The sequence below is a fragment of the Amblyomma maculatum genome, chromosome 6, assembly GCF_055883805.1.
Source record: "Amblyomma maculatum isolate TAMU_Amacu chromosome 6, ASM5588380v1, whole genome shotgun sequence".
Taxonomy (NCBI): domain Eukaryota; kingdom Metazoa; phylum Arthropoda; class Arachnida; order Ixodida; family Ixodidae; genus Amblyomma; species Amblyomma maculatum.
In genome coordinates, this window is record NC_139349.1 from 136,576,515 (window position 1) to 136,601,999 (window position 25,485).

Consider the following 25,485-nt stretch of genomic DNA (forward strand, 5'->3'; position numbering starts at 1 on the left):
GATGTCCGGTATTGATATGTCTGGTAGGACGCAACGTGTTCCTTGACGTCTCTGGACATATTAGGCCACCAAAAGCGCTCCGCCACTCGTGCGTAGGTCTTGCCGTGACCAATGTGACCAGCTGTGGGAGCATCGTGTAGGCCGCACGAGACTTGCGACCGCAGTGTTGCTCGCACCACTGGCAACCACACGGGTGGTCGACCACGGAGCCGCCTAACATGACACAAGAGATTATCTTTAATTCGATAGACCCGGTGCAGTTTACAGAGACCTGCGCCGGCGGCGGTGCCAAAGGATTGGACTATGTCTGCAATGTCGGGATCTTGCGTTTGTGCAGTCCTGAAATCCGTCTAAGCCGTCACGGGACAAGGGTGGCGAAAAAGGAAATTGGCATCTTGATGGACAGAACCTCGCCGATGCACTATGATGAAATCGTACTCTTGAAGTTGCAGTGACCAGCGTGCGATCTTGGCATCTAAGTGTTTGGCAGACTGCAGCCAAGTTAGAGCGCTATTGTCCATGACTCTGGTAAAATGACGGCTGTACAGGTAGGGATGGAACTTCTCGACGGCCCAGACAACGGCGAGGCACTCGAGTTCCGAAGGGTGGTGGCGGCGCTCTACGTCGGAAAGCTGGCGGCTGGCATAAGCTAGAACTTTGTGGTCACCAGCCTCGTCTTCCTGCAGAATTGGACAGCTGGCATCCGTGTGGAGGACGATGGGGGCCGATTCGTCGTAGTGCGCCAATGTGAGAGGCTTGAGGAGGGCGTGCTTGTCGTCAAAGAACGCTAGCTGTTGGACCGGCCTCCAACTCCACGCTGCATTCTTCTTCAGCAGGGCGGCCAACGGAGCGCTTCGCGTGGCAAAGTCCGGAATGAAACGACAGAAATACGAAGCAAATCCAAGGAAACTTTTCAGCTCCTTGGCGGTGGTGGCAGCTTCGTAAGCCGTAAGCGCTTTTAGCTTTTCAGGGTCGGGACGGATGCCATGCCGGCTCACAACCAAGTACGTCACCTCTGCAAAACCGAAGAAACATTTCTTTGGTTTTAAGCGAAGCCCAGAAGAGGTAAGGGTTTCAAGGTCCAGCTTCAGTCGCGTTTGGTGTTCTTCAAACGTAGCCGCGTAGACAATTACGTCGTCCAGGTAGACCAACGCCATAGTCCACTTCATATTGCCTAAGACGCGGTCCATGAGGCGCTGAAAGGTAGCTGGAGCATTCGAGAGACCGAAGGGCATACGGTTGAACTGGTAAAGGCCGTCGGGAGTCACGAAAGCCGTCTTTTCCTCATCATCGGGGTGAACAGGCACCTGCCAGTAGCCCGAGAGCAGATCTAGGGGGGAACAATAACGGGCCCCCTTCAGGCGATCAAGTGCATCGTCGAGGCGGGGAAGAGGGTACATGTCGAGGTGAGTAATAGCATTTAACTTGCGATAATCAACGCAGAAGCGGAGTGTTCCATCCTTCTTGCGCAGGACTACAGGGGAGGACCAAGGGCTACAAGACGGGGCAATTATTCCCTGGTCAAGCATGTCGCACACGTGCTGCTGGATGACTCTCCGTTCGGCTGGCGCTACACGGCCAGGTTGGTGATGAATGGGCCCGCGGTTTTCGGTGTTGATCCGGTGTGGGGCCAGGAAGTGCACCCGAGTTCACCGGCGCTTAGGGCAAAGCAACGGCGATGTTCGAGCAGCAAGGCCTTTAGAGAGGCAAGCTCCGCGTCGGTGAGGGTGGGGCCAAAGTTAAATGTTTCCCATGGTAGGACCACCGGCGCTGGAGGGTGCTGAGGCGGTGCTTCAGGTTGCAGAGACGCAACTGGTGATCCGGAGTTAAGGATTGAGACTGTACCCAATTGAGTGCGAAGAGTCAGTACGAGAGGTGCGCGGCTGATGTTAAGCATAAATACGTGGGCCTCTCCTTTGAGCACAGGCAGAAACCTTCGAGGGGAGGTCATCTCACAGGCTGGAGCTGAACTACGGATGGGTTCGAAAAGCACGTCCGCTGTGATCGGACTGTCAAGCTTGGCACACACCCACATTGCCGCACCCGGTGGCAGAGTCACGGCGGACGCTACAGTCACGGTAGTGACGTCGATCGGCTTGACTCGACGTGGCCACTTCGTTGCGAGGTAACGCGCAGATTCTGAGGCACGCTTAGTCGCCGACACCAGGGACTGCCACAGGGCGACACCGAGACTGGAAATCCGGCTATGCCAACCCGGCCCACGCAGAGTTCGGCTCGCCCGTGGTTCTGTTGTGGTAAAATTAAGGACGACTTCGGCTTGCTGGCACCCCCCGCACCCGAGGACTCACTGGCCAAATAGGGCTGGTCTGCTACAACAAACTCGGTGGAGAAGGTCTTTCCGAGCGCTGTCAGATTGACGATGACACGTCCGACTTGCTCTACCGGGGCGCCGTTAAAAGCTAAGAGCCGGGTTTTGGCGGCTGGAAGAAGCCGGTGGGGCTCGGTAACAATAAACGATTTGTCCAGCACATTGACAGCCACTCCGGTGTCGACCGAGACCTCTACGTGCCGGTCAAGCAGAGTGACGTCGACAAGTACGTAGAGAGCTTCAGTTGTTATCGAAGCCGACGAAAGGAGGGGACAAGGAGAACGGAGTGTGGGGACGGACTTTATTCGGCGCAACGGTGCCCCCTGAGTTCCGCCAAATCGTTTTCCGACGTCGGAAGGCTAGAACAGTCCCTCGCGTAGTGCCCCCGCAGGCCGCAGCGGAAGCAGGTCGTGCGGGTGTCGCTACGCCCGCGTCGGTTAGATGCCAGTGTAGGGACTGCCAATCGAGGAGTCTGCACCGAGACGGTGCGCGCGGCAGACGGTGGCGACCACCGCGTGGCCAACAAACTCAATTCCGCCTCGATGGCGAGCGCCATGGCGGCGCGGACGGACTCAGGAAGCCCAAAACGGACCAAGCGCTGCACCTCAGGGAGTCGGATGGCGTCGACAAACGCCTCGGGGCCGACCAGGGCCACGACGTTCTGAGGTGCCCCCGGCAGTGACTGCAGAACAAGGCGATCAATGGCGGCGGCGAGGTCCTGGTATGTGTCCCCGGGCTCGCAGGCGGTGGCACTGCGTACGGGGTTGACCTGAAGCACTGTAGTGGTCGGACAGGTAGCCCACCAGGTCGGTGTAAGAGCCCAGCTGGTCAGGCGGCACGTTCTGCAGCAGCTCAGTCGCGCGGCCTGTCAGTTTGGAGACGAGCATCTATGTCTTCATTTGCTCGTCCCAGCCTCTCGACGTCGCAATACCTTCCAGTTGGATGCGGTAAGCATCCCACGAGATAGTACCATCAAACGTGGGTAATTCCACTACGTCCAATGATGTACCCGCGCCGAGCACGTTATTGGCAGCTACGACAGCAGGCCCAGCGACGGCAGGGCTGGAGGCAGCGGTGGCGGTGACGCCTAAAGACTCATGATCTGTGTTCGGCTCGGCTGGCACAAGGCGACGGAAGTCGCGCCGGAGAGCTTCCATCTCCACAGCCTGGGCAGTCAGACGGGCCTCCCATGCGTCCCACCGCTGAGTAACTATATCCAGGAGGCGCTCAATACCGCCATCCAGCTGCTGCGAAGGACCGAGCCCCTCCGAGCATCTAGGTCTAGCTGCACCAACCGTTGCGTCGTCGGCGTTATCGCCTGGTGGAAGAGTCCTGTCGTTTGGCACATCGGGTCCTTGACTTTGGGAGCGGGTGAGCGGCATGATCCCACCGCTGCCACCAAAATGTTGTGGGACGCTGTGCCCGTCTAGAGATATAACACAGAAAAACGGAGGACACCAGGCAAACACCACTTGCCCCGGCGCTCTTCTTTTTTTCCCCTCGGCGCGCCGTAACAATATGTGCTGTATATTTGCGTTTTCTCCTCCAGTAATCATTTCTGCGACTGTGATAACTGTTACAAATAACTACCTCTTTTCCCATTCTGTCTCCTGGTTTATGTTGTCACAGGCCATCAGAACGAACTCCATTGCGAATTAAAAATTTTAGTGAAGGAAAACATTCAACTTAGCCAGAAACCGTCTTTTCTAAGATTCTCCTCTGATCGTAGCCTCACGCTCTTCATACTTCTCGCATTTTTACAGCATGTACTGGAACGGGTGGCCGCATACGTGCATCGCTACCTGGACGCTAAGATTTACGACGCTTACCAGATCGGCCATGCCATCGTTACCGGCGAGGAAGAAGTTCAGCAGAATGTCTGGAAGTTCGTCAGCAACAGCAACACCATTGCAGAGATCCGTGGTCGAGCCACGCTGAACCGCCTGCTCGTGTTGCGACGACTCGTCGAGATTCAGGTGTGCCTGGGCTGCCTCCTTGAAACGCGGCATTACGTTATCTTCCCAGAAGGGCAGATGAGTGGCGGGTCGGGCTGGTTGGTGCTGGTCTGATATTTTTCGAAAGCGCTAAAACAACATGAACGGAGAATAAACAGACAAGGATGAGCGCTCGTCCCTGTATGGTTCTTCTCCGTCACTGCTGTTTTAGCGAATTAGAAAAATGTCAACCCAGAAGTGCATGTCGGTGACAGCAGTAATTTTCCTACACACGCCCTAGGGAGGGAGGGGGAGTTTACACATCACCTTGTTTTTCCTGAGTGCACTTCATTTATAACGAACATTTCATTTGTTGCTCATTGCCAGGAGTTTTGCTTAATAGCGCAGGAAGACAGGCATGTACGCGAAGGGACACATTGTCCATAGCTTGCTTGTGGTTTGAACATGACCCTGAAATCCACTTCAATGTACCAATTCTTGTGTGGCAGCCGTAAGTACACATCGAGATGTGTCAGTGTCATGCAAATCGTATGGCTGATATCAAGGCTTTAATATACACGTTCCAAGGGCGTACACACTGTTGAACGTGGATTCGAATTTCTCTCTTTATCTCTGTGTATGTGTTTCCAATTAGTTTGTTTTATTATGCCATTGTGCAAAGGCGCACGTGTTTTACAGCGTTTTTGTTTCAACTCTACGTAGACATGGGGTGTTCAACAGCAACTTTTTGCTAGTAGTCTGTTATTGCTGTTGGGTTATTGCAAGTAGTCTGAAGTGTCATGTAGTTTGCCGACATTTTATATATCCTAGTTGTTTTTTGCTCATAATTGCGCATTTTGCCCTTGTGAAAAGTGAAGAACTGTTCACAATATTTCTCATGAGTGCTAGTCCTAGGCATCACTTGCATATTACTTGCTCTCATTATCATTATCAACTAAATGCACCATCAATACCATTATTACTGTCATCATTGTCATCTTCACTAACTGCAGAGTCATTGTCATCGCTACTATCATTCGCGACGTAGACAAGGGGTATTGTGATGTCCATTTCACAATCCCGGGCGTGGCGCAGTAGGCTAAAGGTATACGGAACAAATATCTAAGAATATTACGAAAGTACCACAATTTCATTCTTAAGACACAATTACACTAGTACAGACACATATTTCGGCTTAGTTTTCAGCGGATGGCTGTATTTTTGACGTTTTCTGAGCGGCCGCCGGGTCACAGACAGCGCGCTCCCGACTGTTAACCGCCGGGTGTGACGTCACAACTTCACTCAGCAATGTCTGGCCCCGCGATCAAGCCGCCGCCGCCGCCCCCGCCGCCCTTGCACCTGAAGTTGGTTGACGACCGTCTACACGCAGTGTCGGTTCCCCTGCGTCGCGCCGTGAACAATGATGCAAAGTGTGGAATGCTTAACATGAGGGAGATCGAAGGGGGCGTGTACGGAGGGCGCGTATTGCGGACAATTGTTTGCGCGCAGGGAGGGAACGATGAATTGTGCGCAGGGACACCATCAGGCAAAAAAGAGCACGTCCGTCCCTGAGCTTTGTGAGTGCCACGGGGGAAAGGAAAAATAAACAGGTGCCACTGGCCGCGATGGGGATGTTGTGACGTGATATCCGGTTTTGTCAGAGCTTTCATAGAAGCCCACTAGGTGCGGCGATTTGAGAAATATACATTAAAATACTTACTTTCCGCTCATTTCTGTTCATAAAGTGGATTGTTTTGGTCACTTCCCATGCGATAGCTACCATCTGCGCTGGAAATCTCGGCAGCAATTTTTTTATATAGTATACCTTTAAAGCGGTCGCCTGGTGATCCGAGGGATGGAGATTCGATTCCCGATGGAGAGAGGATTTTTATTTTTGTGCTGACGTCATCGGGATAATTGATAAGTGACACATCAGCGCAACGATCCGATGCACAGATTTAACGCACAGATGCCGCACATGGCATTTCGTTCTGTGAGCCTAGAAAGCTTTCCACGCTAAAAAAATATGGATGACAACCACTTCTCGTCTACTGTCCATGCCTCACCCCCCCGCGTCCCCTAAAAATTAAGGCATCCCATGCTAATTTGATTTCCCGAGGAAACCCCTTTTGGGTCGCATTTCGTGAAATTGTCCACGTATACGGTTATAGCAGTTTTATATGAAAGTCACATCGGCTTTCTTCCTAAACCGCACGGGCCTAAGTAGCAGAGTGTTCGATTCATGATGTTTTCAAGGGAAGCAATTTTTGTCCTGAGGGCGCATAAAGCTTGGTTTAGCTATGTTCGTCTTAAACGGAGAGTGCAGACTTCATAATAAAAGGACAAGTCTTCAAACAACCTCAAATTTGCTATAGCAAGTTGTAATCATGCCGCACGGGGTTATACTCTGCATTTGTTATATCCTGCCGCCATTCTGGGCTGGGCATAGAGGCAAACGCCCCCAGATTACAAGTAATATGGCTGCATACTTGTATTGTGCACGAAAAAACAGTGTGCAACGTTTCTTTTTTTTTTTTTTGACAAGCCAAGCTAAAAAGCAATAGATATTTGTAGCTAAATAAGCGAGCAATATTTGGACGCCTTTCTGCTGCTTGGTCTTATGAGCGAGGCAAATTTGAAAACACTGCTGCCATTGGAGCTAACGAAATTCAGCACGGTCAATGAGATGAAAGCAGCGGTACCTATGTTGCTCCAAGGTCAGCATGAAAAATTTATTTTCCGCATGCGGGCTCAGTTGAAAAGTTTGAGCTTCCACGTCAGACGTATTTCTTATGCTGAATAATACAAAATTACATTTTTATTTGCCTTAAATTTTTGTCAAACATTATAAAGTCAATTGTCTCACTAATATTACATATGACTTTCATCTTACGGAGATTGCTGACATGGCATTTAACGCTCGATATCTTGATGCTTGAAAATTGCTCCATCTTGATTTCATTGCGACGCAACTCTGTTTATTTCAGTCTCGGTTCCCGGGAGTGATGGTAGCCTTTCGTAGTCGCCAGGCCAGCACTACTATCTTGGACGACGTCGCCAGGAACATCGGCGACCACCAGTCCGAAGGACTACTGGACGCGGAATCTGCTCAGGAGCTCTGCGTGGTGAGACCACGGTTGGAGGCGATAACATTTAAAGGCGCGTTATCCGCACTGCCGCTGTTTGCTCTGAAAGAACCCAGAGTTCAAAACCTATTCATTATTCTGGGAAAAAAGTGTGCCATAGACGCATGCAATGGGGTAGAGGAAGATTTGCTATGGACAGGATTGTCTAGTTTGCCAAAACATGGAGAGCACTACAGACATCTGCATAGGAGAAACGAGAAAGCATGTCCGTTGGCTGTTCATTGGTATCTCCTAGAGTGTCATGACTCAGCACCTTTAGCGCTCTTCAGTGTCATTAATCAGCAGTTCTGAGTGTCATGACTGACCACGTGAGGTCATGCGCATGACCTTTATTGACTTACACAAGTCATGGACTTCACTGGATCTCCGATCTAACAGAATCATGACAACTATGATTGATGACTGAACTATGACTCACAAGACACAGCTAGGCATGAGATGACACTTATAAAACACTGGTCACTGCATACATGTTCATGGCTACCAGTTTCATCCTAATGCGACATCATATCACATGTTGCATTTTGCTTCCATGTTTTGTTTTCATGTTTTGCGGGAACCTTTTCGCAAACGTAGTCAAATAAGGCTTTCGCCTTAATAAATATGCATAGGGACGGGTAAGTATAAATCCCTGGGCGTCATTTGTCCGAAGGGCAACTAGCAACTACGCTTAACATGAGACGCGACCATAGCGCCTAGCCTACTAGCAGGGAGTTTACATTGTTCACTTCCGTGACTCGCAGACGCTGAAGGCTCGCCGCATGCGTGTCATCGGCGGACCCTGCAGCCTTCCGACGAGCTACAAGCCCATCGCCATGCTGCGCGTCATCCCCTGGATCGACTCCGACAGTGTGCGGCAGTTCCTCGCTGTACGTTAGCTTCTGTTTATACTCGGACAAACGAAAAGCACGACAAACGCACCATACAAACGTCTTAGCGATTTAGGTATCCTGGTAAGCGCAGGTTGGTGAAGAGAATGTTGTGTACTAAATCTGTAGAGAGTCCGGTGGGCTCTGCCTGCAATCTGTATGCCAAGTTGATTTAGACAGCGGTCTACTCTTTTCATTCGGTACCAAATGGTAATCATCGGTGTACTGCATATCTCTTGCACCCAGAAAAACAGCTTTAATGTATATTGCTCTAGATATCCACATGAACAGTCCTATTAGCCTACTGCCTAAATATAAGTGTTGCAAGAATGATTTGGCTCAGTTATTCCTATTATGCAACCGCACTAGGCTAATTCAGCGTAGTTTTCTTTCACATACAGTGCTGATCCGCCGCACGTTTGTGCTGTTAGCACCATGAGAACAAAACATACGTATTTATAATAGCAACAGTACTTCGAATTCTCGAAGTCACTATAGGCCACGACGTGTACAGGCACGCATGCGTGTCCCGAACAGCCACACGTGTTCATTGTTAGGCGACGAGCATAACCACGATGTCAGGTTTCAAAGGCATATTTGCGATGCTTGTACCCACTTCACGTCCTGAATGACTGAGGATATTCTCAGACGCTCTAGGCAGTCTCGACCAGAGGACTAATCACAGAACTCGTCTTTTTATTAGATACAAATCCGTCCCATCGTCTTCTCGCCCGAGGACGTCATCGTGGAGCGAGGGCAAGAAAATCCGATCTTGCTCACATACTCCGGAATTTTGAAGGTAGGTGCCATGTTAGCGTGGGTCGCTGACGTCAGCAGCCTTGATACCCTGAGCCCAAGTTGCGAGAACACACTGCACTGCATGGAACGAAGGGTAGGGCTCCGCATTACTGATTTGGTTCTTTATGTTAAAGCAGCGCTAGAAACGCGGACAGGCTGGAAAACAGAGCAATTATCAAGCTATGTTTTCAAAACGCTCTGGAAAAATCGTCCCCAAAAATGGTCTATGATAGCTTTAAGCAGCAAGTGGATAGGCTCATGAACGCACGGTACTTATATAAGGTATCGATCTCGGTGGCAAAAGGCCTGCTCAGAAACCTTCGCGCCATAAGAATAGTAAGCAGCCAGGCAGCTAGCAGAAGAAAGCGAAAGACAGTCATGATTTCATACATCCACAAGCTTCCGCATAACTTGAAGAGAATTGGCACTCGGGTGAAAACAAATGTAGTTTTTCCGCTTGAGGCAAGTTGCAAACGTTGTGCAAAATAATAACTTTCAAAGGAAGGAACGTCAGTGGGTGTAAAAAGAAACAAAGCCCCTGCTGTGGCATGCGAAAAAGCAGTTGTGTATATGATTCCGTTGACATGTGGAAGGACATACGTTGGTCAAATGGGGCGCTTTTTAAATGATAGGATCCGTGAGCAGAAGAACAGTTTAGAGCAGAAAGGGGACAGGAAGCTTGTTAACAATTGCCAGGACTGCAAGTGAGAACCATGCTTCCAAAGGAAGGAGTAATAGACCGAAACCGCGACCAAACAGCAAGAGAAATTATTGAGGCAGTAAACATCGCAGATCGTAACGAAACATGTGTAAGCAGCACTTCCCTAACACTTCATGCGAAAGAAGGGCCTTTTTGGAAAGAGGGTGACATTTTGTGTCACGCAACGAATCTGTTGTCCACTTTCTATCACTCTCTCTGTAAATAAAGACATGATTCATGAATTACGCTTCAGTTGTCAGTTCAGCACAATGTGTGTTTGTCTTTCTGTCTGTCCCTGTTTCTAGCGCTGTTTTAACACAATGTCCAACCAACTCGCCCAACAAGCTACTTTGCTTGAATTTGGTCTATTGGCTTCGTGCAGATCGAAGGCGAGTTTGAGAATCCTGGCGACGGATCACTTCCCAACTCTGCCTCTCATCTGTTCTTCTACAACGAGGGCTATTTCCTGGACTACGTGAGCGCACCCGCCTGCCTTGGAGTGTTGGGACTCGTCACCGACGAGCCTTCCATCACTCGAGTGGTCGCCGAGACGCAGATAAATGTAAGACCTGCACGTAGCGCTTCGGTCGCGTTCACCTCAAGGTTGTTTTTTTTTAGAGTGAAAACAAGAAAAGGGGGGGGGGGGGGGGAGGCGTCAGAAGCACAGCCTAGCATGTTCATGCCTTGGGACTAATCCTTGTGGAGAGCTCGTGCAAATTATTGGCTCTCGGGGTCTTTGTCGAAATAGTGTCAGATGGTAGGCTATAGTCGTTAATCATTCTTTCCGTGGACTGCGCAGGCGTACGTGGTTCCGTCAGAAGCACAGCCTAGCATGTTCATGCCTTGGGACCAATCCTTGTGGAGAGCTCGTGCAAATTATTGGCTCTCGGAGTCTTTGTCGAAATAGTGTCAGATGGTAGGATATAGTCGTTAATCATTCTTTCCGTGGACTGCGCAGGCGTACGTGGTTCCAAGGGAACGCGTCATGGACGCCATTCAAATATTCACTCGGCCGCCAAGCCTTCTTTACCAGATTTGGTCCTACATCGCCAAGATCATTGGCTTCATGGTACTACAGACCCACCCGAAATATCAGGTGAGAGGTTATACGGTATAGCTAATCAGGAAAAGGCACTTCGCGGACCTGCAAATTGATTTGCAGTTGCATTGAAATACCACATAAAAATTTCAAGACGCTTCAAGAAATGTGTTCTTACTTGAAAGGTCGCTCTATATAGATTGGCATGCACCCACTGAAGTTAATGAACTGGGGCAAATTTCAAGCGTCCGAATGGTTCAATAAAGAAATCGCTTTGAAACATTGAAATCTTCGAGCCATATTAGTCTAAGCATATTCCAGAACACTGCACATTCCACAAAGATCCGTAAATTTGGGCTGAAAGCTTGGGCTGAAATTTTTGGCTCACTTTTGTCAACATTTTAAACCAGAAGTTTAATTCGTTTGTAATTTATGTCATATTTTGATGTAAATATCTGATTGGAGGCAAAATGTCAAAAGAATTAAACAGTTATAGAAACATGACCACCCACGTTGTGGAAGCGATTTTGTTCATTTATTCCCAAGACATTCTTCTTAAATTAGAAGTGATCTAGACAATATTTTCGATTAGTGCAAAAGAGAGAAGCCGGCAGCACAGTCATTCAAATATCAGACTAAAGCAGATATAGAATTTCGAAATTTCGAGACTGATAGCACGGCTCTTTCGATGGAGGCGAAACGAAGAGGCGTCCGTGTGCTGTGCGATGTAAGCGCACGTTAACGATCCCCAGGTGGTCAAAATTACTCAGTAGCCCTCCGCTACGGCACCTATTTCTCTCTTTCCACTTTCACTCCCACCTTTCTCCCTTCCCTTACGGTGCGGCCCATGTGTCCACAGAAACAAGTGTGGGAGATACTGCGCCTTTCCCTTCATGTGAACCAATAAAAATAGCACTTCTCCAAAACCTACAGAACTTGAAACAGAAACTTCGGGGCCAAAATATCTGTTTATCTCAAATTTACTTCAAATTAAATTCCCTTTCACTGCCTTCAAAAATGTTTCGGTCAGGGATCTGCCTAAAAGCTGGTTAACAAAACGCACCTCCGAAGTAACGTTTGTGGCCGATTCCTCTGCCCAAGGTAGACGCAAGACACACGCACACAGCGGGCCGTGGACGAAACACCTTTATCTCACTGTCCGTCCATGCAGATACGGGGGGTCAGGGGTCGTCATCGGGAGAGCAGCGAGCGAGGGGGAAGCTAGAACCAGAAGAGAACGAAGAGCGAGACGCCCGCGCGCCTCGCTTTATGGGGTCCGAGCGGGGACCGGCTTCCCTCATCGGCGGGAGACGAGGGGCAGTGGGCAGTGCTGGGAAGGGGCGCTTCCTTCAAATGTGGCTGGCGAGCTGCGCTGCCTCGTGCGCGGAGTAGGGCCCCACACGTTTTATTTGAAGATATTTAAGATTTAAGAAGAAGATTTAAGTGTGTTTCATGTGATGTGAGTGTTCACGAATGCACGTGTCTGTCTTAAAAACTACTGAGCAGTTTATTATACCTGCCATTCAAAGTTCATACGTCCCATTCTCACGTTGCTAGCCGTACCGAGGATCAGCAGCTGCAAAAGTGAAACTGTACTTTCTACAACTGAGCCGAATTGTATTTCCTATTTGCTTGCATTGCTCATCAGACGTGGCCGCTGGATAAAATCAACCGACGGCTTGAATCCTTCCTACTTCCCGACTTATCGCGCTGCTCGAAATTCAACCTGACAGCGGACATAGAAGACGCCATTCTGATACATGGCACCGCCTTGGATCCGGAAACTCAAGAATACTTCGTCGCTCCAGCCTACCTGCCGCCAAAGACGATGAAGATCGCCTTTCCGGTAAAATAATTCCTCCACATCTTCAGACATATATCTATTCTCTAAGTTTGGCTTACAACAGAAGATCTATAGATCTATACGACGTGTTTTAACGAGAAAACCTACAAAGCGGGAAGAGGAAACGGCAAATTTACACTACGGTGAGCAACTGTGAGGTCGTGGAGAAACTGTAAAGGTACGCCATGAGCAACCGTGGTAAGATCGGAAAAGCCTCCTGGTAGTTGTGCTTCGCCGGGAGCAATGGTAGTCTCCAGCGTCCATTCCGTATGTGCTTCGAATGTAGCGCCACATTTAGTGTGTCATCGTTGACAGCGCGGAACTTCAGAACAGACCAGATTTATTTAAAAAAGAACACGCACAGCACAAGACGGCGAAAGCGAGAGGAAGAGAAGGGACTTCTCAGAAACATAACCCATGAACCCGAAAGCTAAATAGGGTCTGCGCCGGTCGCAACGCTTTAAGGATGAGAGGCGCTTACTGGAATCCGTGTTGAATCGCACAAAAATGCGGTGCGCACGTGGAGTGTCCGTTCGGTTCTATGCCCTGAGAATTTCTCGCTACAAGTATGCAGTACCAAATAGGTTCTTTCCTGGCTTTAAAATAACTAGGTCTTGAGGTTGTCGACAGGGCATCATTGTCAAGTCGTTATAACAGGAAACTTTATTAGAGAAATTCTTGCTGGTGGTAATTCGCTTGTTTCCTTCTGTTGGTGCCAGAGAAAAGCAGCATAATCTTACCATACTTTCTTCGTCGAGAACGACCAGAAAAGTTGCGTGAGAATGGGATATCGATCGATGCATGCGGTACACGTTCACCCCGACTCCCATTTCCGTCTCTTGTTCTTTTGTTTTCGAACACACGGTTGGTCTTCGTAGGCCTGGCTATTTATGCGCTCATTGCTCTTATCTTTTTTGTTTTTTTAAAGCTCGACTGCATCAAATTTCGGAGTTGCACCGTTTCTACAATTTTCTCGGCATTTGTGATGCGTGTGTTGCTGTATTATATGTGTACCGCAGTCAGCACGGGCTTTAAAGGAACACTCACCAACGTGACTCGGACTTACGCTAGTGCCCATCAGCCTCGTCCGCTGGAGTTCTGGCAGTGTCGCAGCGTGTTTTGTGTTTTGAGTGCAGTTCAATTTCATTCGTTCCGTCTGCGTCTATTCGGTTGGGGGAGCGCGTGCCTTGGGCGGCCTTGTTTCCCCGCATTTCGATCGTGTGTGCGATCTCATACGCGCACAGAAAGCACATTCCAGTTTGCTTTTCGGGGGGACCCGACATGACTTGCGCCCGATTAGAAAATGCAGCGCGTACGCCGGCTTGGGATTTTCGCATGGCAAAAAAAATTAGTCCCGGTTCTTGGTTTCGGCAATGACTGACAGTGCGCATTTGAGTGTCCTCCAGAGTTGTGTACAATGTCTTGCTTAGTCCGCGCTGCTCTAAATTTCATGCACTTTGGCGGGCCCAGGACGAAAAGCTGCGCTTGTGTTAAACAAGAAACGCGCGTGGATTCGATTTGAAATTCCAACCAAGTTTTTAATATCTTGTTAACATGTAGAAGCGCTATATATGTGTTTTGTAGAATAAGAAACTGGCTTCTGGAGTCTGGCCTTTCATCCAAACTATGAGGAGTTAGCTGCTGAAGAGGCCATAGGTTAACTACTCGACACTTCCTTAGACTCTTGGTGACTTAAGCATCGAGTTGCTGATTTCATTCTCAATAGAATATTTGAGACTTGAGAGCGGCAAGGCGAAGAGGGCGAAGATACATGCGCACACTGCAAAAATGTTGTCCGATATGCAAGTGTACATTGAGAATACAATGCATACATCGCGAGTACAGCGCGGACCGTCTTCAGTCTAGAAGAATGTGTCTCCACGATGAAACGTGTGAAAAATTGGGCGCGAAAACTTCGAACACCAACTCGCTTTAGCGTTTAAAATTATTCAAAATATCAAGAAATTCGCACAGCTCCTTGTAGCCTATACAGATTCTGTTTCTTTCCAGCTTTCTTGCAATTTGTTCTGTTTCGTTATCATTTATACAGTTACTTTTCAGTGTTTGTAACTGACCATTGTAACATGCAGCATTTTGTATAGGAGAATTAAAATTGTTGTCCGGTACTTATATTCCGTAACGTGTAAAAGGCTGCCAAGAAACAGGCGAATGACAAGTCAAGTGGAACTGCGATACAGCTATACATGCCGCGGTAATTATCTCGGTTCCAGAGGCAAACGCTTCACTGGCGTCAGTCCAATAGAGGCTGACCAGCGTTGGCACTAAGCGCGCACGGTGAATGCCAGGCTTACGGTCGCCATGTGACTTCTGTCAGTTTTCCTGTAACGCCATGTGGAATTCACAGTGCTGAACGCTGATAAGAGAACTACATTAAGAGCAGCTCAACTTTGGTGATACGCTAGGTTTTAACACACGTTTTTAAGAAGCAGCGCACCAAGAAAACACACAGACAGTAAGAAACAGTAAGGTATGTATATTGGTTCGTGTTTAGCGCCTGTATTGATTTATTTGTGTTTGGGAGAGTATGATAATTGGTTGTCTACACGTCAGGAGGGTCGCAATGTTATAAGGGTCGTAAGATGTGTAGAGTTTCTGATCATACTTGAAAGGACAACGCGACCATGTGGCGAAACTATCGGTTCTGTTCTAGAAAGTTTTGAGGAATGCTTGGGCCCTTTTATTATGACTCATTAAGTGCTTCTCGGTAATAGTACACGGTTCCTTGACTTAAGCCTCAGCTTCTTTCATAAACACACGTGCTGCGCACTAAAGAACCAAGGAGGAAAAAACACTTTTTTCGTTCTATTTGGCACATGCTAAAATTAGGGCAAATAGGCGTTGTCAGGCTTTGTTTTCGTAATGCATTAAATAAGTCCTGCTGTCACATAATTAAAAAGAGACTCATAAAACAGCCAGACAGTCTATGTGCTGCCGGCAGCCCTATTTGTTAGTTTCAGTGGTGGCAGGCATTCTAAAGGACAAAAAGGCGCAGTGTACTGTATTGGGCACCTATGAGGAAAGGGGAGGCAGACACACTTGAAAGCAAAATGTGGCAATACCCTACTTTCATAAGTATCGCCAAAAGGCCAAAGTCAAGGCGGTCTTTTCAACCCCGGCAAAACTATGAAGTTGTGTCAAGTGAGTAATACAATGAGAAAGCCGATCGAGCGCCGGATGCAAAATAAAACATTAAAACTCATATGTAGCATGCGAGCATTCCGTTGTGTACGCGATAAAGTTGCCCTGTGGAAAACCAGCGGATGTCTCAATCAAAGACTGTACGACCACATTTATTATGCGTGTTACGCCACGTACATCAGGCTTTCTGGCGAAGCAGTGCCACGAATGCAAACACAAACCTGCCTGGAAATCCGACTTTTCCGGTTAAATAATACTCTCCAAACATGAATGAAAAATAACAAGAGAGGTTACCGAGGCGAAGGTAATGCGGGGACATGTGTGAGCGTACCATCCATTCGCTATCTGTAAAGGAGTCGCAATTCCTTGATGTGCGACGGTAAGCGTGACTTAGGATGGCTGGAGGTCTACACCTTATCTAACCTTGTTTGTGTTTGTTATGTTGAATTGTTTCGTATTTATTTATGTAAGCTCTTCACTTGTCTCTTCTTCCTATCTGTGTTTTCCTGGTGCGCTGCTTATTTCATGGCAAGCCAACTAGTCCAAATATCCGCTTTACTTTAACATACGTAGTGAAACAGCGCCTAGCCATGGGCCCGTCACGCAGGGATACGCTACTTGAACCTAAAGAAGCTGAACCTCTTGTGAACAGCGAAACTGCTGGACGGACAGTTGTCTCGTTTCATCTTTATTTTGATTGCTGTTTTAGGCTCATGAATTGCCCTGCACAACATTACCTGTATGCAGTCGGCGATTTCTGAAATTAAAGCATTATAGTGTCAAGATCTCCTCTGTGATGCTGCGGGCTGAAATTGTCCCAGTTTTGCTTCATAGCGGCAGCGAAAGAAGGAAGCTGCCGTCATGAATCAACAGTGTGACCAACGTAGCCAAAAAACTTGTTTTGCTCAAAGATGTCCCACTTCCTTCAAGAAACAACGTACAACATGCACCTACGTACCATATCTTTACATGTTCAATACTACAGCACTATCGAACAGACCGTTCTATTTTTTTCATGTTTCACTGCTGGAACTTTCACACGATGTGGGGTCGCCTTTACATACATTGGGGCGCAGTGTGACGAGATTCATTTCGGCCCGAAAAATTGGTTTTAACTATTGAGCTTGTGAAATTTTTCAGCAACGTAGCTGCCTCTTAATACTTCTCAAAGTAATATAATTCCAATTCAAATTTTAGATCACATACAAGTCACTGATTATGCATTTTACCAAGAAGTTGGCCCAAATCTGTAAACCTTTTTCTACAAATTCATACACCTAAATGACTCAAAAATGTTACATTCAGCTTTTAGAGGCAGTCTGAGTGCAATTCTACATTTTTACGCATGTACACACACAGTGAGAGAGAGATGCGCCTCATAAAGGTAAGAAGTGTTGGTAAACGACGCACCTCACTACAATACGCTGCGTCCGCTGCAATATGTAGGGGACGTTCGTCTCATTCTCTCATTAAAATATTTTCTCTAAATATCAACGCTAGGCATTGAGTCAACCAGATACGTTTTCCATCCGTGCAGTTTCACCAGAACCGACTCCGTCCGGTCATGGTGATAATCGCCAGCAAGACGTACAGGCTTCCACCGGATGTCGACTGGCTACAGACAAGTGTGGACGACGAGAAACAGGCCGAATACGAGGATAATTTCAAAATGGTGGGCAGCCGCGGCCTTGCCAGCAACAGAATTCTAGATTGGCAGTTTCTAGCTCGCATTGTGTGCTCAGTAGTTCCGTTGTTTTTTTTTTTTTTCAGGAACGAGTTGACGATTTAACCGAGAGGGTCATGTCGCATCGTCAGAGTGTGGATCTGTACTGAGAGCGGCCTTGGTCCGTACAAGCTAGCGCTCCGTTCTCTTCGCTGTGAGCGCCAAATACCGTCCGCTCATGGACTTTAAATAAACCAGATTGTTTCGCCATCGGCGTGGGTTTTTGTTTTATATGGCAGCATCGCGCGCTCTTGATGGAGCGGTGCACCCTAACAACGTCATGCCATTGTCGCTCGCACGTCGGATGACACTAAGAAAAAGTTGATACGCGGCACCAATGGGGCGTATGGACTGAAGCAAACAACCCGGGAGGACGTGTATTAGGAGTCTCAGCTTTAGCGTTCTCTGCAAACTTCACTGCTGGAACTTTCTCTGCGATTTTCTGCATGGCTTTATGCTAATTGCATCTTTTGGCTACAAGGCGATGCCGTGAGGCACTATTACTTTCCAGTCTAACAGCATGCTCACTGACAACAAAGCTGACAACAATGAACTGCTGCGAACGAATACAAACTGAACAATACGTGAAAAATGTCACCATTCCTTTTTAAATTAGCACTCTATTGGACCAGCTAATAGATGTTGCCCCGAAGTGTCGACACGAATGTGACGCGTGTCGCATCACAGTCTACTACTGAACGCAAGGACTCTGCTAAGGTTTTTGTAATCTTTGCAACAAGAGCACCAAAGTGTTGTTTGCCGAAGCACGATCTTGTGTTCTGCGTATGGGTAATGCTACAGCGCACACCTTTCAGTTTCGGCTCCCAGCTCACCTGAAAACTTTTATGTTCACGAAGCTTCCTCAAAGGTATGTGAAAACGAAACCTAAAAACTAGTTTACACCACGAGGAGAATGATAACTATTTGTGTAGAAGCAATCCTTGCATTTCAGCTAAGTCAGTGCAGATACATTTTCACACCTACTTATTCACGGATGAAGTAACACCCACGGTAATGTCATAATTCGTGACAACAGAGCAGTTACCGCTTGCTACTGCTACAAACGAGGCATTACTAAATGGAGTAGAATACATCACAAAGGGTGGACTCGGGTAAAGACCTTGCCACCTGAAGTACTTCCCTACTGCAACACGCGCGAGAAACTCTCCGATGCTTATGTCTGCTACGCCATCATTCGCACCTTTGCAGCCCATGACATTTTCAGAAGAACCATGGCAAAATTTCGCAGTGGGCATTGCATGCATAGGACGTCTTGAATGGGCACCTTCCAACTACAAATACATAATACCCTTTATTGACTGCCATTTGAGTGGCCTAAAGTTTCCTTTTCATTATCAGTCGCGCCGCATACTGTCGTCGATTTTCTGCAACTGGTATTGAACCGCGAAGTTTTTCCGGACGATATTGTAAAGAGACGGACCGTAATTAAGGTCCCAAATGTAATTAATGTCCCAAAAGGAATTCTTGCGTGCGTGTACTCCTATACTGTTTTGTGTCTTCAGTACACTACCCGCATAGAATCGGTGTAATCAAATATTCAAAAGCATACACAAATATAAGCGAAATTGTAAAAATGCCCCTTAGAGACTTCCTTGGTTGTCGACCTCGGCACGTATATATCGACGCCATAAGCAACAAGTGGCCTACCTACTGCAAGACTCCTACTCTCTCGTTATCCCACAGCAAAACTCGGTATTACTTGAATCCTTCTGAGGACAACGTACACTTTACGGCAATGCAGAAACCAGTTCGCGAGCGGGTCTAGGCCAAGTAGTCATACACCGAAGGGTACGTGAATAATAGGCAAGGTGCTATGTCGCCAATATTTCGAAAAGGTGACCTCGTTCGGGTAAGAATTCTCACAGCTAGATAAAATTGTCTTCGTACATAGGCCGTTTAAAAATAGTCAGAAAGAGAGACTGGAACTCCTTAGTTCGAAGTGAAGGCCACTGATGAAATTCTTTCAAATTATTTCGCTTACCAGAAAAGAGGTCCTACAACGCTCCGCTCTTGGCACTGCCTCCAAGCAATAGGCCATAACCAGCTGAACTCCACCTCAGTGCAAGACGCGGGTTAAACGCTGCATCGATGTGCCAGAGAACGTGACCCCCCTGACAGACGTCGATACTGACCGTTCTATGTCCGTTCGTGTGGATAATACTGTGCCCATACGCAAGTTTCGTTTGTTTTTTAACGAACACTAATTTTATCAGCTAAAATTTCAATTTTGCTTTCCTGGTGGCCGCACATCAGCAGCTGTTCTCTCTATACCCTTCAGCACACACCATTGCATACACCATTGCAAATTAGCAGTCCACCCTGGGCTGCTGTCTGCGCCTGTTCTTCCCTCCGTCCCGGTACCGGACAGTAGGATCCCCTGAGGTGAATGATAATTTGCGTGCCATTAATGCTGCGATAATAAAAGAAAAATTGAGTAGTGGGGTTGAAAAGCCCACACTAATCCATTGGTACATGGGAACAGCGCAAAAGCCTCTTTAATTGTTGCATCTAAACCGTTCACATAAATATGCATGTATTTTCGCGCGGAGATGTTTGCTTCAAAAACATGTCCATATACAACATAAAAGGTAACGCACATTGAGATGGAAATCGTAATGGTTTCAAAGTGTGGAAACAATGTCCGGCAAAACGATTTTGAATTCGCGGTTTAAACATCATTTGCAGCTCCAAAGCGTCACCGAATGAACACAAACGAAATTCGCCTCCACCCGACCCCCATCAAATCATAAACAATTGTCTTGCTGCTAATGCTTATTTAAAAGACGAGAAATAATTAGGCGATAAGCATTTACGAGCCATTGTTTTCGTCGTTCAAAAACAGCGGGCTAATTCATCATCCTAATCCTTACAAAAATTATCTCTAGACCCTCTAGAAGCTCTTTATATACTCTAAAGCCATCCTATAGATACATTGCTGTATGTTATAGCCTATCTGTAAATATATGCTCTATGAAACACTCTTCCGTATAGACAAATTAGAGATTATTCATAGATTAAAGTTAAAATAGCTTTAATTTCCTTTCGTGTATAGACAGTTTATAATCTTTCTATAGTAATATAGTTTTAAATGTGATAAGAAGCAGTCTATAAAGAAAAGTCTAAAAGTGGTGTAGGTCTATAAATCCATAAAGACGGTATCTCATTGACAGAAGTCATTAGAGAGTCCATAAACCGTCCAAAAATTCAAGGCATGGGATATTTACTATTACTACTCTTGCGCAGAATCGTTGTCTTCTCAAATCTGGTCCTACAAATGCTGTCAAACGAAACAAGACGCCGCACGAGAATTCCAGTGCTGTCATTGTTTTCTACATTTTTGGCATGCCCCCGTAGCCGGAAATGAATGAAGCGCATCCCTGATCCCTCTCATCCCCGCAAATAATATACCAGCGTATCACATCTTTCGCCCTCGCGACGCCAAAGCAGTTTACCTGCCTCACGCACGTACAACTGTGCACTGCATTCTTTTCTACTCAAGCAGCAATCGAATGGAATGGCCTGCCTGCTGAACCCGCACTTCACACCAGTAACATTTATTTTAAAAACCTAATTGAAAATATTGTTCCTTAAACCAAAGTGCCATTTATTGTACTAATATCTTTCATTTCTTTGTATTTCCCCTCATGTAATACCCCTATTTGAAGCATTTGAGGTGTAGAATAAACAAACAAATAAATAAATAAAAGCAGCCAGGTTGGCCAATATCACTACGCCTTGGTTTACTGTGATGTAGAAATAACATACTGCATCCAGGTCTCATGTGGGGCTTCATATGTTGGCCAAACTGGTCACGACATTAATGACCGGCTATAGGAGCATGCCAATAATGTAGAAAATAATCACACCACTGGCAATCTCGTGCAGCGTCTAGTTTCCTTTGACGGCACGTGTAGGACAGGATTTGAGAAGACGACGATTCTGCTATTTTTTTAAGATTTCCAGTGGTGTCATTATTTTCTACATTTTTAGCATGCTCTCATAGCCGGTCAATAATGTCGTGACCAGTTTGGCCAACATATTGTGACATATATGCCCTGCATCGCTGGAAGTTGAAGATGAAAACGATCAGAAACAGTGACACAGACGAAGACAAAGTGGTAGCAACGATTGATGCTAGAATAAGGTCGACGCTGCTGTGTTTCTGTGTTCTGTGTGCGGTGCCAGCCTGGACTAACCTTCGTGGACTAGCCTTGCCACGTATCATCTTGGTGGAGGTCAATCAAGATCCCCGTACGCGCCGATTAGTCCATTTACGCTGCCAAAAGCTGGATTTATGAAGCGGCCGCCACCTACCTGAGATCACAACCACGTCTCAAACAGCCACGATGACCTCCGAAACAGCTCCTACCACCGCGGGAACATTGGCTCAGCCAGTTGTTCTAACGAAAATACGCCACCCTCCCGTCTTCAATGGCGACGACAATCCAGACGTTGACGATTGGCTTGATGAGTATGAGCGCTGCAGCCGCAACAGCCACTGGGACGCCACCATCATGCTCACTAACATTATATTTTATTTGGAGGGAACAGCTCGAACATGGTTTCAAAACCACGAACAAGAGCTCGTTACCTGGGATACCTGCAAGCGCAAGCTTAAGGACTTGTTCGGGAAACCAATTGGACGCGCTCTGGCTGCAAAAACGGAACTTTCTTCTCATGTTCAATCCCCCACGGAGTCCTACCTCGCCTACATTCAGGATGTGCTTGCGTTGTGTCGCAAGATTAACACCTCCATGCCGGAAAGTGACAAGGTAGGGCATATCCTCAAGGGTATCGCGGATAATGCATTCCACATCCTGTTCTGCATGGATTGCTCTACCGTCGACTCGGTGCTCCAAGTCTGCCGAAAATTCGAGCAGGCTAAACAAAGACGTCTCGTACATCGCTTTGACCGCCTTCCGAACACGGCGGCTACCTCATCCTGCGATGACCTGGCCCCTTTGCACCAACCCTCCCATCCCACGACAGTGACTCGGATCGTCCGCAGAGAACTTGAGGCCCTAACTCCTGCACCACTCTCGTCTCCGCTGCCCGACACCGTTGCCATGATACAGGCCGTTGTCCGCCAGGAACTTGCAAACGTCGGCCTCTCCTCTAGCTCCGCGCCACCCCCGCCACCATCGCACCCTGTTCCTTTAGTGGCTGCTACAACCGCCAGCACAGCCTCCCCACGTCGCTACCTTGGTCACAACCCTGCAGAGTGGCGCACCTCAGACGACAGGCCAATCTGCTTCATTTGCTGTCGAGCCGGCCACACTTCGCGGTATTGCCGTAGCCGTACTTTCCCCACCCCTCGCTTTTATTCCAACGCTGACTGTCGGTATTACTATCGACCTCGACGCTTTGTCGCCCCACCAGAGGAGCCCCGCTCCGCCTATGATCGACCTACACACTCTTCTCCTCAACCAGATGAACCTCACACTGAAACCGTCCCAACTGCTCGTCGCTACAGCCGATATCCATCTCCCCGGGCTCATCGATCCCGTTCACCGCTACCTGGTCGCGGCTCCTCTCAATCATACGCCGGCATCTACTCGGGAAACTAGCGAATGCAGCGCCCGGAAGTGACGCTGCATTACCGACCCGGACTGTCAACTCGGAACTGACCCTCGCACCCAGACGTAATCTCATTGACATTCTTGTGGACGGAGTCTCAGTTTGTGCCCTTATTGACACTGGCGCCCACATTTCCGTCCTCAGTTCCTCACTCCGTCAACGCCTCAACAAAGTCCTCACACCCGCTCCCTCATCTACCGTTCGTGTTGCTGATGGCAACACAGCTACTGTGATTGGTATGTGTACTGCGAGAATCACCACTGCCGACCGCCATATCCCTCTGCTATTTACAGTCCTCACCAGTTGCCCTCACAACGTTATATTAGGACTCGACTTTTTAACTGCACATTCCGCGCTCATTGACTGTTCTTCTGGACTGCTTCATCTGGACCTGCCACTCTGTCCTGACAAACAGGCCTCTGATACTTCAACGCTCCGTCTCCGCTCCTCTACATTTACTCGTCTGCCACCAGAAGCTGCAGTGTATGTGCTCATGACGCCTTTCTCCTCCGTTCCTGATGGCGACTACGTTGTTTGCCCCATAACCGACGTGACACTGCAGCATAGAATCGCTCTCCCTCATAACATCGTGCACGTAGAAAATAACAACGCTTATGTTCCAGTCTTGAACTTCGGCCTTTTTGTGCACGTTCTTCCTGAGGGCATTACTCTCGCCGAACTGACCCCACTGTCTGATGTCACAGTTGCCGCTCTTTTGCCTGACCATACTGCTAAAGTGTCGACACGACCTGCACCGTCCCCATCTCCGGAGGCTCGCATATCAGGAATGGTTGCACCTAATTTGCGCCCTGACCGTGCTACAGCACTTACGAGACTTCTGAATTCGTACAGCGATATTTTTTATTTTGGTGACCGCCCCTTAGGACAAACGTCCCTCGTTACACATCGTATCGACACCGGAGACGCCCGCCCAATTCACAGAAGACCTTATCGAGTCGCCATTTCAGAACGATGCGTCATACAAGATGAAGTGGACAAGATGTTAGCAAAAAACATTATAGAGCCTTCGAGCAGTCCCTGGGCGTCGCCTGTCGTGCTTGTCAAAAAGAAGGACAATACCTGGAGATTCTGCGTTGATTACCGACACCTCAACAAAATTACAAAGACGTTTACCCGCTCCCCAGGATACATGATGCCCTCGACTGCTTGCACGGTGCCAGCTATTTCTCTTCCATTGTTCTTCGTTCCGGTTATTGGCAGATCGCAGTCGACGAACGGGACCGGGAGAAGACCGCCTTCGTCACTCCGGATGGCCTGTATCAATTCAAGGTGATGCCTTTCGGCTTGTGTAATGCGCCCGCAACATTCGAGCGCATGATGGACTCTCTCCTGAGCGGCTTGAAATGGACGACGTGCTTGTGCTATCCGATGACGTCATTGTATTTTCCTCTACATTCGAGAGCCATCTCCATCGCCTTGATGCCATTCTTGGCGTCTTCCGAAGAGCTGGCCTTCAGCTGAACTCGAAGAAATGTAGCTTCGGCCGACGTGAACTCAAGGTGCTCGGTCACGTGGTCGACGCCCGTGGCGTTCAACCCGACCCAGACAAAATACGTGCTGCAAGTGCATTTCCTACACCCCGTTGTACCAGTGACGTACGTAGTTTTCTTGGGCTTTGCTCCAATTTTCGGCGGTTTGTACCCAACTTCGCGGAGACGGCTCGACCACTCACCAATCTTTTGAAGAACGACACTCCATTTTGCTGGGACCAAGAACAATCTCAAGCCTTTTCTGCGCTCATTGCAGCCCTCACCAACCCGCCAGTAAAGTTTTTCTGTTTGGAGGTGGTGGGTGACTGAATGGTGGAGCAAGCCAGTAAGTTGGTGGAGCAACTTAATAAACAACCGGAGAACTTTATACAAAAGAATAAGAGGTACAAGAGTTATATTCACAAAGGAAAACTAGCCGTGGTCGGCCGCGCCGACCGCTAAACAGAGCGACAAGGGACTCCGCGTCCCCGCAGTCGAGCTGGCGCCTCTTGCCCCAGCTCCAAAGCAACTCTTAGCTACTCCCGGCGCTCGCCAGCGCGAGCGTCCTAACGCAAGGAGTAGCTCCAGCCAAAAGACACTCGGGGCCCGTCCCGCGCTCCAGAGGTGAGCCGAGAGCGCGCCCCTTTCCACACGTAAAAATATAAAAACACAGTAACTGTAGCTCTTCCCCGCGTATGTGGGCCACTCGTCGCAGCCTGTCCGACCGTTTCGCTTACTGACAGTCGTGTACTAGCAAGCTACACGTTATGCAGCGGGACGAAAGCCAGACCCCTCTCGCGGGATTTATGGCCCCCGGCCGTTCTCACTCGGGCGACGGGACCACGGGGGGCCGCGTT

The 25,485-nt window shown here is 48.2% G+C and overlaps 1 protein-coding gene across 2 annotated transcripts in view; it reads left to right on the forward strand.

Moving 5' to 3' along the window:
* The window catches only part of LOC146186840 (sperm-specific sodium:proton exchanger-like), a 33,049-nt gene extending 15,306 nt beyond the window's left edge, over positions 1-17,743 (forward strand). Inside the window, exons 13-21 of one of the 2 annotated variants that reach the window (XM_084605740.1) lie at positions 4,093-4,305; positions 7,251-7,388; positions 8,153-8,278; positions 8,982-9,077; positions 10,159-10,338; positions 10,735-10,872; positions 12,464-12,661; positions 17,334-17,507; positions 17,588-17,743. In XM_084605740.1, the coding sequence (XP_084461866.1) occupies positions 4,093-4,305; positions 7,251-7,388; positions 8,153-8,278; positions 8,982-9,077; positions 10,159-10,338; positions 10,735-10,872; positions 12,464-12,661; positions 17,334-17,507; positions 17,588-17,650 (1,326 nt within the window). In that variant the 3' untranslated portion in view covers positions 17,651-17,743. The remainder of the gene's footprint in view (positions 1-4,092; positions 4,306-7,250; positions 7,389-8,152; positions 8,279-8,981; positions 9,078-10,158; positions 10,339-10,734; positions 10,873-12,463; positions 12,662-17,333; positions 17,508-17,587) is intronic. The other variant, XM_084605741.1, reaches the window with a different exon arrangement.
* Positions 17,744-25,485: the final 7,742 nt, after the last annotated feature.